We start from the raw sequence: 12,852 nt of genomic DNA, 5'->3' as shown, positions 1-12,852 counted from the left end.
TAAGGTTCAAAAGACACTCAAGGTGCCACTTTACTTAAATTTTAAAATAAATAAAAGTTCACGCAGTTGATTTGAATTCACTGAACATATCCAATGTTGGGAGGCAGAGCAGACTCTCGTCTCCACTGGACGTCATATGTCCTCCCAGCTCAGGAGCAGCTACCTCATCTAGTGTCCATGCACAGGTAAAAGGCCTCAGCAGCCCTACAGACCATTTAGCCACATACCGGAGGGCCAAAGCATACAGATTTGCACTCCAGGCCCGCTAACTCTCTGCAGTACAAATTCATACCTCCTGAGATTGGGAGAAGAACCGAAAGGACACTAGACAGCATCAACATAGCAACAGCGAAGTATTGTAGCAGCCAAAATAGGCATCACTTTCAGTTTGAGATGCATAGAGCTGGACCTGGCCAGGTAAATCTCTCTTTTACAGGTACAAGATGAGAAACATGCAACAACAACAACAATACATCATTAATCTCATTGTTTCCTGGGCTTTCTGGACACATTCAAAAAAATAAAATAAAATCAATGTCAACAAATAATTTACAATCCTCCAAGAATTAACAGAGAGAGAGAGAGAGAGAGAAAGAGAGAAGAGGAGGCAGGGTGTTATTGGTGGTGTTGGGACATCTCAGAGCTTTAAACTGGCAGCAATTTGCAGAAAACACCGTAGGGTGCCCAGCGGTGGAACACAGAACACGAAAATAAGCTGCAAACAAACAACAGGGAAGAGAATCCACAATCAAGCCTTCCTGGAGGAAACATATTTACATCCAATATATCAGCTAATGCATCTGGGCTTACAGACTGACCACAGACACCGATACTCACAACAACAGGAGAGAAGGAGGATGGGAACAGGGCAAAAAAAAAAAAAAAAAATTCAAATAAAATAAAGTATCTATATTTGAAGGGTTTGAAACCGGAGGGATTGAAGAGTGAGTAAAAGCAGAAAGTGGACAATGTTGGGCACATTTCTTGCAGGGGCTTGACAGTTTTGTTTAAATCTTATCAGCTCTGTTTTATTTATCTGACAAAAGAGTGGAACTTGAAGATAAAAAGTTTGTATGAGGTTCGCTGAAAAAAAAAAGAGGATTGGATAAATTGCAGGGATTACAGGAGCAGGTTTAGAGTCAAAAGATGCACCGCTGCCAAGGTAACCGGAGGAAGAGATGTTGGAATGGCTTCAGATCTGTGCGGAGTTAAGAGAGTTTTCTGGTCGGCTGATGGCAAAGTAAAATGATGTTGTGAAGCTACCAGATATAGCCAGTTTCATCATCCTTGTCCTCGTCCTCATCCTCGTCGTCCTCAATAGTTCCCCGGGGGTGGATCCGGCCCCGCCTCTTCTTCTGCCTGCTACGTTCACTGTGTGATGGCTCCTCCTCCTGGTCATCAAGGAGAATTACGGCGCCGCCGCTACCAAAATCCCCTGATGTCTCCGGGTCCTCGTCTGTGAATAAATTAACAATAAACAAAGACAAGAAAAACTTAAGAAAAATACATGATGGATTGAAAAAGAAAGCCTGTCTGTTCACCGCATCTGCCTAACCGCATATTATGCTACAGGTGTAAAAAACTATCTCCAGCAGATATGATGTATTTGCTGGATATATCTGTAGGGAGTGCTAGTAGAGCAGAGTACTTTACATTCTGCGAAGGCTACAAGTAGAGATGGGAGAAACTGGCGACGCAGCTGGTGAATTGGTGAATTGCAGCAAAACTGCATCATGATTCCTCTCATTCAATTGCACTTCATATCAGACTAGAATCATTGATCGACTTCATTAGAAGCATTCAAAACTGCAGTGTTATTCATGCTTACCCTGGTGACACATTCCTATACAATAGGACCTTTCAAATAAACAAAACAAAAATGCTAATAAGCCAACTTAAATCTTATATAAAAGGGGTAGGTGGGGGTGGGGTCGTCATCATCGCAGGGGAAACCTCTAATTCCTCCTGGGCTCCCTCTGCTGAATGTCGATCTGAACGCATGGCCTCAGAGGAATTTCAACACGGAGTATGGCTATCATCTGAAGTTTAAAACAGCAATCAAGTTTAATTTTTAACAGGGTCTTTTAATGTGCGCAACATCTGCACTCTTACCTCTTATTTATAAATTTAATAAACCTCTCTCTGTGAAACACCGAGTTTCTTTGCTTTTCCTCCGTGGTTGCTACGTCACTGTGATGAAAAAACATGGCCAATTGACTCATTTTAATACACATTGGCATTCATGAGGTGTTTTGCTTTGACCATCTATGGTTGAATCTGGGCATGTAAAGGGTAGAACATGAGGTGGAACCAGGTATGCAAACATTTAGGTACAGCGTGCTGGTAAAATTGCATTCTTAACTTTACTTCACAGTTCTCTGCATACTGTGGTTATCCTTGTTGCTTGTTCCCCGTTTTCTACTATGCTTTCTTCTTTCACTCAACTTTCCATTAATAAGCTTGGAGACACCACTAACAATATACCTTTTCTGAATTTAGTGTTTTTATTAGTCCTACATTTTATCCAAATTTTCTGAGAAACTGAATTTTGGCATTTCATTAGCTATAAGCGGGAATCATCAAAATGAACTAAGATAAACCCTGAAAATATATCACTTTGTTTGTAATGAATCTATATCATATATTATGCATATCACTTCCTGAACTAAATTACCTCAATAAATGTACTCTTCTTTGGTCTCTAGAAATATACGAGTATCCCTTTAGAAACCTCATTGGTTTTTGAAAAATAAAATTCTATCTGTCTGACATTTCAGGAAGATTGTTTTTTTTTTTTAGATTTAATTGAAGAAATAGGAAGAAATTGCATCTTTGAAACAGAGTCATGGCTGTGCTTAAATAATATTATGTTTTTAAAGATGTTATATGTGCAGACAGTGCTTTGGTTCACTATTTGAGTTGGGAACATTTTTTGTCCGAATGATTCAGAGTTAATAGGAACTCAAAAACTTTCCATTGAAAATGGTTAGAAACTGAACTGAAAATGCAGCCGGAATCCAAATTTAAAATGAGAAAAGAGCTTTAGAAAGCTTTAAGAACTGTTGATTCAGAGCACTTTAAAAGACTAGTCTGGCTTCTTGGAAGCAAAAAATGAACAACTGAAGGATGACTGAGGACTTTTGCACAGTATGGTATTTTCCTCAGAATGTCCAAAAATAGATTCCTAACAGGTCGGCATATGCACGCATGCACGCACGGTTTTAAACGCATTTCCTGTATTTAAGCCAAATGAGTGGTGAGCTGTGATGTTTCCTGTATGCATAGGGGAATGGGAGAACTCCAAGCTGCACCAGCCTGAGGCCATTCAGGACGAGTCTGATGAGCTTGTTACAGCACAGACAAAAGCAGTGCTGTTGTCTGTGTTTGTCTATGTGTGCATCTTTGTGTGTTTGGTGACTGGATAAGCACCTTATCAATATTGGAAGCTGCAATTACTGGCTTCAGACCAGGCTGGCATTCGACTGAGCAGTAATGTGTGCTTCTGAGTCGGCTGTTTGATTGGTAATCGCTATGTCTGCCTGGATTTTTGCTAGCTAATTATTGTTGTGCGTTTTTTTTTTTTATAGAGAAATCCCTCTGTGATTGATTTACAGCAAAATGCCGTTTTTTTTTTGGACAATTTTCTTTGAATCCCAGCTGCTGGCGTGCAAAGTGTGGTGTTAAAATGTAAACACACTTTATTATTTATACTTCAGTCTGATTACTCTCCTCCACAGTGTGACTCAGTTTCCGTTCCTGAATCACATTTCAAAGACTTTTTTTTCGCATTGCTATCTCCCGTGAGTGACAAATATTTCTATTTGACTTGTAAGATGAAAGTGGGAAAGATTTAAGAAGTATATGAAATGGGACATAGAAAAAAAAACTGCGAGGGTGGCTCTAAAAGAATGCCCAATATGCATTTCTTACATAACTGATGTTCAGATAGGAGGATGATTATTTTTTTTTTACAGACTTCAGTCTTACTGAACAAAGAAGCAATCTTTGCTGTCTATGTCTCTATATATTGTTTGGCTTTATTAAGACACCATACAGTCTTATTTTCTACACTAGAATAGATGAATTGTGGTGTGGCCTGCCTTTCATTAAACGTAAACCTGTTAAAAAAAATCGAGTGATAAATGAATAGGTGTTTTATTCATTATTGGATGTGTCAATCTTTCAATATAAACCTTTTTTTTGTGTCGAATGAAATCAATTTATGTTTGAAATGATTAAATGTGAAAACAACGTTGGAAGATCCCTACAAAGATAGCCTGATGACATTGTAGGAACCTAGAGATATATTTCTATGTAAAAGAGATGTTTAAACAAATCAATCAATTTATCATTGGCTATATAATATAGATCTCACAATGCTCAGTGTCTGCTTCTGATTGGCTGATCAGTTCCACATGACAGTTCCTTCCCTGAAAGTTTCCCCTCTGCAGCTGAGTTTGGCGTCTCAAACTGAACTGAATCTGTCTAAGGCTACGTTCACACTGCAGGTCTTAATGCTCAATTCCGATTTTTTTGTGGAATCTGATTTTTTTGCGTGTCCGTTCACATTTCTAAATATATGCGACTTGTATGTGATCTCCTGTGTGAACTGAATGCGTTCAACCTAAGTGTCCCGCATGCGCACTCGAGGATGCGATGACGTCACACGTAGCAAGCGTCCTCAGTGTTTGCGGAAGTAAACAAGGATTATAATGCTGGCGCGCATTTTGCGGTCATTAATTAATTTTCTAACCGGAGCTTTCCCTCCATTGACTGCTCTTCTCATTGTTGTCCGCAATGGGTGTCGTCTTTCTTCCCGCTTCTGCATAGCAGGACGCAGAATAGTGACGTTTGTTGAGTATCGGTGACATACAGGTCGGATAAATGCGACCCGGCCGTACAGACACAGGTCAGATACGTAAAGATCAGATACGAAAAGATCAGATACGTATCGTATTCAGGACCACATATCCAAGTGGCCTGGGTCACATTTGAAAAAATTTGATCTGTGTTGTTCAGACTGTCATAAAAAGATCAGATACAGGTCGCATAGGGGCAAAAAAATCGGAATAGGGTCACTTCAGGCTGCCGTGTGAACGTAGCCTAAGAGAGCAAAATAATCCTTTATTGTCTCAAAGTGGGCTGGGGACTATGTTTGGAAATTATTAATTAGTTCACCTTTGACACATGGCTGTAACGATGGTACAATTGCTGGAATATATTCAAAGATAAAAAAAAAGACACTGAGCAAATGTTGAGCCTCCATTTTTGAGGTTGTACATTTCTGTGGCATACGCTGTCATGGTTGCGAGGCGACAGCGGTTACACTGCGGTAAGGGCGGGAACATGAGAGACCATCCAATTTCACAGCCGCTCACCTCCGGCCTCCGTGGCCCCTGCAGCCTCTGGCCCACGTAGATCGCCTCCTTCAATCTACGCGGGCCTTTGAACGTGGACACGATTAAAGTGAGATATCGGAACTAAGAATTATGACATGAAATAATTTTCTTTAGGCCGAATTACTAGCTCTCGTCGATGATTCTAATACACTTTTGTACAAGAGTCAATCTTAGTGTTTATTCAGAACAAAGAGAAGCATTAAGAAATCAATGAAAGGTAGGAGTCATCCTTCAGTTTGATTCACTGCAAAAAGGGAACTAAAAGTAAGTAAAATTTTCATGAAATCAGTGTATTTTTCCTTGATTTGAGGAGCTAAATTAGACTATTTGCCAATGGAATGAGTATTTTTACCCCTAAAATAAGATAATTAGATATCTTGCACTTGAAATAAGACGATGGAGATGAATTGTTTCTATTTTAAGTGCAAAAATCTTATTCCATTGGCAAATAGTCTTATTTACCTGCTCAAATCAAGGAAAAATACACTGATTTCAAGAAAATTTCACTTACTTTTAGTTCCCTTTTTGCAGTGTTTTTGATTATGAGATTTTTTTTTTAACATGAACATAGCGCAAAGTTGCTTGATATCACTGCACAGGACAGATGTTTAGTGCCCGCCTTAAGCTGACCATCAACACAAAGAGATGTTCAGATGAAGAGAGGCTCAATGAAGAACAGGCTACACATTCATGCTGTTTCTGCTTCATAATTGTTAATAATATGTTAGCGTAATGTATGGTTTTACCGCAGTTAGGGTTGCCCTGTTTTCTGGATCCAGCAATCTCGTTGCCATATTTGTCCACACACCAACACTGGCCGGTGCTGCCGTGACACTGGGTTGGTTTGTAGTAGCCCTCCTCGGTGCAGCGAGGGATATAGGAGCCTAGAGACATTTGAAAGGGAGGAAATGGAAATAAAAAGGAAAACAAAAGAGATGAAGAAAATTGTGAAAGAAAATAAAATTAAGCAAGGAAGAAAGAAAAGGTTAAGAGCATTAAGTTTGTACGGGTGGAACATATAATCCGATTGCTGCTCGAGGGAGGCGTCCGGAAGTAGGAACTAAAGTTCTTGTGTATTCACAAGGGGAGTTTAACAATCAATTACTCCTGTGAAGGTTGCAGGACAACAACCATACATCCTGCTTAAGTGGAGGCAGTCACTCTCAATAACACAGACACAAACAAGCATCTACGCTAACTCGCTCACACACACGCGCCTATTTTCTGTTACCTTCATATGACCCAGTCGCAGCTTATTTTTCAAGTCGTTTTGCTGTGAGCAGAAACAATACATAGTCTGCCCAATGATAACAGGGGCATTTGTACAAAATGCTCAATGACGTGCCTTATAGTTTGCTTTCAAAATACATCACTGAGGTGTTCCATTTTGATATGTTAAAATATAGAGATATGGTTGGTGTACGTGTGTGTGTGTGTTTGTGTGTGTGTTTCAATGAAAGACATAAAAAAGGTGAATGACCGCATTTTTTTTTAGACTGACCTATGAGGCTCTTTCTTCGACTCTGATTCTGGATCCTGCTTTTTTCAGTCTGACAAGGAAGACCTGCGATGAAAGAGGACAAAGAGAATTTGCTTCATCAAATCAGTTCATAGCAAAACTGAAACAAATTCAACACACCTTCTTTGTCACTTTCTATATTTCGGTTCTACAATTATCCCTGTTCCCCACCTCCTCTGAACCAGCCTCCTACTGTTGTCACACTCAAAGCTACCCCCTGGGATCTCCAGTGTTTGTTAGAATGTTGTTTCAATTTATCCAGTCCAATTTTACAGACTCCCAGAAAACCCTATTTCTGCTTGCTTAACCTTCATCATTCAATTTTTCTTTTGTTTATAACTGGGTCTAACTCATGCAAATTGGAATGTGTTTCAGTCAGTCATTTGCAAAGGTTGACTTGAGAATACAATAACAGCATTACACACTTACAGGCCAACTTGGACCACCTGTTTAAACTTAAAGGTTTGCCAATTACAAATGGTTATGATGGCCTTTTGATTTGTCCAAGTTCCACAAAGCTGTTGTGTTGCGAATTGCACTTAAATGCCAGAATTAACTTTGAAAGGGATTTTAGACATCTACAGAGGCAATAACTTTCTTTTAAAAAATTGTTGCAAACGCTAATGTCCTGTTTACAGTGGGCTAAGCTCGTAATTACACACGAAGAAGTAGTTTTCTGATTATTTTGAGCATGGACAATTATCTCTATCTCCATATGCCTTTTGGGTATCATAGTGGTTCATGGTATTGTGCTCCCTGTGGAGTAGACCTCTAGACAGTGGAAAGTGTATACACCTCCAAATTGTGCATATAAGTAGTTTTCTAGGAGAACAAAGAATGTTGTGTGCTTTTATTGAAATAAATATTAAAAAAGCTTATTCTACTAATTTTTCTGAGGAAGATGTTAGAACACCATACCAAACTAGTTGCTAGTCTTAAGTTATTTGGCTGAAATGTCTTCTGTTAGGCTCTTGGGTTCAGTTTTGGCTTTAATTTGTTACAGGGGTTCCCACATTTTTTCCTATCCTCAAGAAATTTCCTATCCTCAAGAAAGGATCCCAAACCAAGGCACTGCAAGCTATGCAATGCTATTTGGTGTGAGGTTATTTTTCTGGAATGCTTTACTTGGTTTATCGCAAAAATATGTCCAGGTCTGGTGTCTGAGGAGGTCTGCCCTCCCAGTTTTTCTTTGAGGGGAAAAGTTTCCTCCTTGCACAATTCCCATAAAGGTCCAATGTGTCTCTTTCTGACTGAGTAGGCATGCACTGTCACATCAACAGTAACAATAACCTGCCTTATCTCACGTAATAACTTTAATAATTAATAATTTTAGAGTTTTGGAGACCTCTTTGAGCATCTTCAGGTCTGCTTTCAAGGTAAACTTGCTTGGATAGTCAAACCGGGGCATGCTGGCTGTTGTTCTCAATTTCCTCCATCTGCAGACTATTAAGCTGATTAACAATGTTCCAATCACTTGCGCCTAATGTGATATGCCACTATTTTGTCATTTTAGTGTCTAATTAATTTGGAGGTGTCCTCATTTAATTCTCACAAGGAACAGCATTTTTTTCAAGTAAGGCAATTGCACGGCTTGTGAGAAAACCACAAGTGCAGATGTGACACCTGGGGGAGTAGCATTATCATAGAAGGCCAAGGAAAGTAGAAGAGGAAAAAAACAAAAACAAGTTGAGTCCTAAGAGTGCAATAGCATCACCACTGCGTTCACACTGAAAATATCAAATTTTTTTTTTTAGTTTGAGAGGACTTATCAACATTAGCACTTTGTGGTATGAAGTTATTCTGACTAGTGATAAATTAAAAAAACGACAACATGAGTAAACCCCCTCAGAGTAACTTAAGACTTGTTTTCTCCTTTGGTTTTTGTCTGTGCCTTTACTTTCAGCAGTCTCCACATTTGTCCTTCCCCACCTTTACCTTCAGGCTTCTGGAAACAGTAGCACCACTCGTTGTTGGATAGCTTGCCGTCCTTAAAGGAGTCACAGGAGTTGAAGAGAGGCTTCATGCACAGCTCATACTTGTCTAAGTAGATGGCGTTCAGCTCTGATTGGTCCAGCAGCAGGTCGAAGTTCATGTCGAGCTTGTTGAACATCCAACCCAGCGAATCCTTACAAATAGGCAAGATGCTGGTGTCAAAATCTAGAGGAGGAAACAAAAAACAAAAAAAAAAATAAAAAAATCTATCTTTTTCTAAAGTACAAGAACATGTGTGGATCATTTCTAATCATTTCACAGCAGGATAATGAGATCTGAGTGAATCCAAGTGTTGACAGTGACAGAGCTGTGATGTGCTGAGACATGTTGACATAACAGGGAACATTGCAGGGTCACTGTCGGCACCAACATCATCTCCCCCCTGCTGAAGAAGCTTGTGTGTGAGAGTTTGGTTGGCAGAAAAAGATGGCACATATATATAGAGAGAGAGAGAGAGAGAGAGAGAGAGAGAGAGAGAGAGAGAGAGAGAGAGAGAGAGAGAGAGAGAGAGAGAGAGAGAGAGAGAGAAAATATCACAAAGGAGAAAGTAAAGCCCTCACGTCCAGTGGTGGAGTCAAAACTGTCAGAAGATTTGAGGTCTCTGTTGGCATCGAGGTGGAGAACTCCAAACCAGTCCTTCAGTTTGGCAGCCAGACTGTGGAGCTCTGCATCCGAGCAGCCTGCACACAAAACGACACATACAAAACGAAATAATGAGAAGGCATGCAGTCACTCTGCTCATGTTATCGCTGTAGAAAAAAAAAAAAAATCGTCGCTATAGCTTCTTATCGGAGTTTCACTTTATGAATGTTTTCTTTCTTTTGTTCTTCCTCCCCGAGCAAACGGAGAGGGCTGATAACGCGCTCTAAGCTTCTGTTATCTGCTGACTGTAACGCACACAAACACAGTGACTATTTTGTTGTTTCCTTGTCTGCTTTCATTTCCACCCATTTGGAGCTGAACTCCTGATCAAAAAATGTATTTTTTTATGGGGAATCCAGTTGAACACGGACATTCATATAACACAGATTATTTTTTAAATTTGTGTCCTCTTGGCTAAAAATAGTAAAATAAATGGCCATCTTTCAGTGGCTGTTGGATTTATTTATTTATTTTTGATAAATGTGTGTTTGTACATTTATCTTAGATCTCACTCCTCCGTGGAACCATAACGAAAGCTGGGGCGGCAGAGCCATGCATGTCGATGCTTCTGTTCATCATTCTACCCACACGGATCACCAATTGAAGCATCTATTTAATGACACCTTCAATAAAAAAAACAAAAAACAAAACATAAGCAAGAGTGCAGAAAAAGCCTTGGTTGTTTCTCTCGCACTGACAAAGTCTGCCTACAAAAAAAGCAGACCTGTGCCTTGTTTTTCAGTCTCTGTCTTCTTTTCTCCATATCCTCCGTGTGATTGACAGGATGTTCCTCCTCGTTCCTTTTCTTTTCAGAGCTTGATAGATGAGTGCAAAGGGCAGACTTATTCTCCAGCTTGTGCCGAGACGTCCAGTCTAACCTCTGCAAGTTTTTCACGTATTACAGTACAAAGGGGAAAGAGGGTCGGGATCTGAGTTTTCTACTACAAACAGAGTTAAATAATAACTACATCTCGATACACATTAAAGTCATATTTTCCTAAAGGGGACTCATCATGCAAAATCCACTTTGATAACCCCTAAAGATGACATCACATCACTGTATAAAGCATTTCATGTAGCTGATATTGCTGCATATGTAAATTCTCCAAAGCAGTGGCGCCTCCAGAAATGTTTCATAGGGGTGGCCAGATGGGGCCGCTTACACTCTTGGGGTGGCACTGAAACTAAAAGCCATAATTTCAGGATTTTATTCTACTGTTGTAATAAAGCTGCCCGTAGAAATCTATCTTAATTAAGTAAACGCCTACTAATATCTTTTGGTTTATTGTTTGATTTTTAATGTTACTAAAGATTTAATGTGAATAGACCAATAACAGTACAATCAACAATCGTGTAATTATATTAGGAATTAGGTGTGCATTTATTCATTTATTAAAAAACAAAACAATTAGTAAGGGAAAGTAGATACTGGCAGATACAAATAAAAGCGCAATAGAAGTTCAAGAAGAGCGGCTGCCTTGCTGGCTGTGCATAATGGGATGAAATGCTAAACTGATGCGACTACAATTTACACTGGCGAGTGGGGTGGCCAGTGGGGTGGCCAGGACATGGCAGGGGTGGCCGTGGCCACCACTGGCCACCCCACTGGTGGCGCCACTGCTCCAAAGAATTTAATTTAAAAAAAAGAACGTCAGCTTGTTGTTTTGTCAGGCCAAATGTCCCTCCTCAGTAAAGGGATTTATTGACGTAATGATATGCAGCTCTACCAAGTTGACTTCACTCTGATTGGCTACAACCATGTTTGGAAAACCGGTCAAACGTGCCCTGACATCCCTTCAGGACCTCCTCTGTCAGTCCAACAACAAAGGGTAAATGTGATGTTCGGTTTTGTTTTCCGCAGAACAACGATCACCAGTTCCTGCATGTGTTCAAACGCGACGGAAACTCAGCTGAGATGAGGGGTCTCATAAAGCATACTCACACATAGACAGGCTTAGACCAAAGGTATAACCAGATGAGAACAGAGCTGTGAATCTCTACATAAAGACCTGGATAACAGCATTCTGATGGAGGATCAAAACATCTATAATATGACAAATGTAATATTACAGTGGCACACAAACATACCAAAGAGATGTAAAAAAATACGTCAGACTAGGAATTTTGCTCATTATGTGTATGGATTATTTTTTTCTGTTCAGTCCTACTTCTCATCCTGTTCTTAAGTCATGTCCTGCATACACACATGGAGACGTACAAGATATTTCTCAGTAATAGTTTGAGCTTCTGCACGGCTGCTTCTATAAAACAGCGAATGCCCCAGGTAACAGACAGGAGCTGCATCAGAGGACAGATAACATTTATCTCGCGGGCTCTCAGGCTGACATTACCTCTGGAATTACAAGGCGGCGCTCTCTGTCTCTATGTGTGTGTGTGTGTGTGTATGTGTGTGTGTGTGTGTTTATATGTTTGAGTCTATTATGATCCTTCAAGAACATCCAGATAAAATCCCAAATTTCAGAGTTTATGTCTATATATTACATTCATGTCTTTATTTCCCCACTCCAGAGCAGATAAAAAAAAATAGAATACAATGACATATTTTTAAAACTAAGGCCTGTTAACGGTTCCTTGTTTTTTTTTTGTTTCTTTTTAAAATATCCATCATGTTAATTCAGTCCAATTTTTGTTGTTGTTCTCACTGTGTCTTAAGGCCTGCTTAATCCCCTCTGCTGATTGTTTCCACTTTCTTTCCTTTTTACTCTGTCAATGCTGGAAGCTTCAGAAGTTGTCACTTATCACACCTAGCTGTACACAACCTAGTTTATTTTCTGGACTTAGAAAATAACATTAATAATCCCCACTCTTCTTGCCTTCATTGCTTTGAGTGGTTCATTTCCCATTTTTCTTTGCACATCCCAGAGCGATGGGAACTTAAGAGTTTCTACTTTTTCCATTGTTATTCTTTTTATTCTTTTGAGTGAATTCTCCTGGCCTTCGGATTTAGTTCTGTGTGTCTGTGGTTGTTCCAGGGAGGTTCAACACTGCAGTGTCTTTTAGGAATCTGTTTGAGAAATCGGAGGTGAAGCTTTTTAATGTTCACTTTTATAAGAAACTATTAAAATGTTTTTTGAGTTGAATCAAGTAAAAAGTAACAATGCATTAACATAATGTGATGCATTTAACACTTACTAGACCATTTTTATGTTTTAACATAAAAATAACTATTTTATTATGGCTGCTATTGTTTTAAATTAAGTCACTTGTTAAGTCAATGTTTTTTTTCTTTCAAAACTCCCTTCTGCAGCTTTAACAGTGTTACACGTTTATTTGAACTGT

General features: G+C 39.4%; 1 protein-coding gene across 3 annotated transcripts in view; it reads right to left on the bottom strand.

The window, feature by feature from the left end:
• The window catches only part of spock1 (SPARC (osteonectin), cwcv and kazal like domains proteoglycan 1), a 194,545-nt gene continuing 181,693 nt past the window's right edge, over positions 1-12,852 (bottom strand). For all 3 annotated transcript variants that reach the window (XM_036127090.1, XM_036127089.1, XM_012882163.3), the window contains 5 exons: positions 9,471-9,590; positions 8,854-9,075; positions 6,901-6,963; positions 6,146-6,283; positions 1-1,456 (listed from right to left, as the gene is read on the bottom strand). In XM_036127090.1, the coding sequence (XP_035982983.1) occupies positions 1,260-1,456; positions 6,146-6,283; positions 6,901-6,963; positions 8,854-9,075; positions 9,471-9,590 (740 nt within the window). In that variant the 3' untranslated portion in view covers positions 1-1,259. The remainder of the gene's footprint in view (positions 1,457-6,145; positions 6,284-6,900; positions 6,964-8,853; positions 9,076-9,470; positions 9,591-12,852) is intronic.

Source organism: Fundulus heteroclitus, chromosome 23 (assembly GCF_011125445.2).
Source record: "Fundulus heteroclitus isolate FHET01 chromosome 23, MU-UCD_Fhet_4.1, whole genome shotgun sequence".
In the NCBI taxonomy this organism is placed as follows: domain Eukaryota; kingdom Metazoa; phylum Chordata; class Actinopteri; order Cyprinodontiformes; family Fundulidae; genus Fundulus; species Fundulus heteroclitus.
The sequence above is the reverse complement of the archived record's forward strand: the minus strand, read 5'-3'. Positions and strand labels throughout refer to the sequence as shown.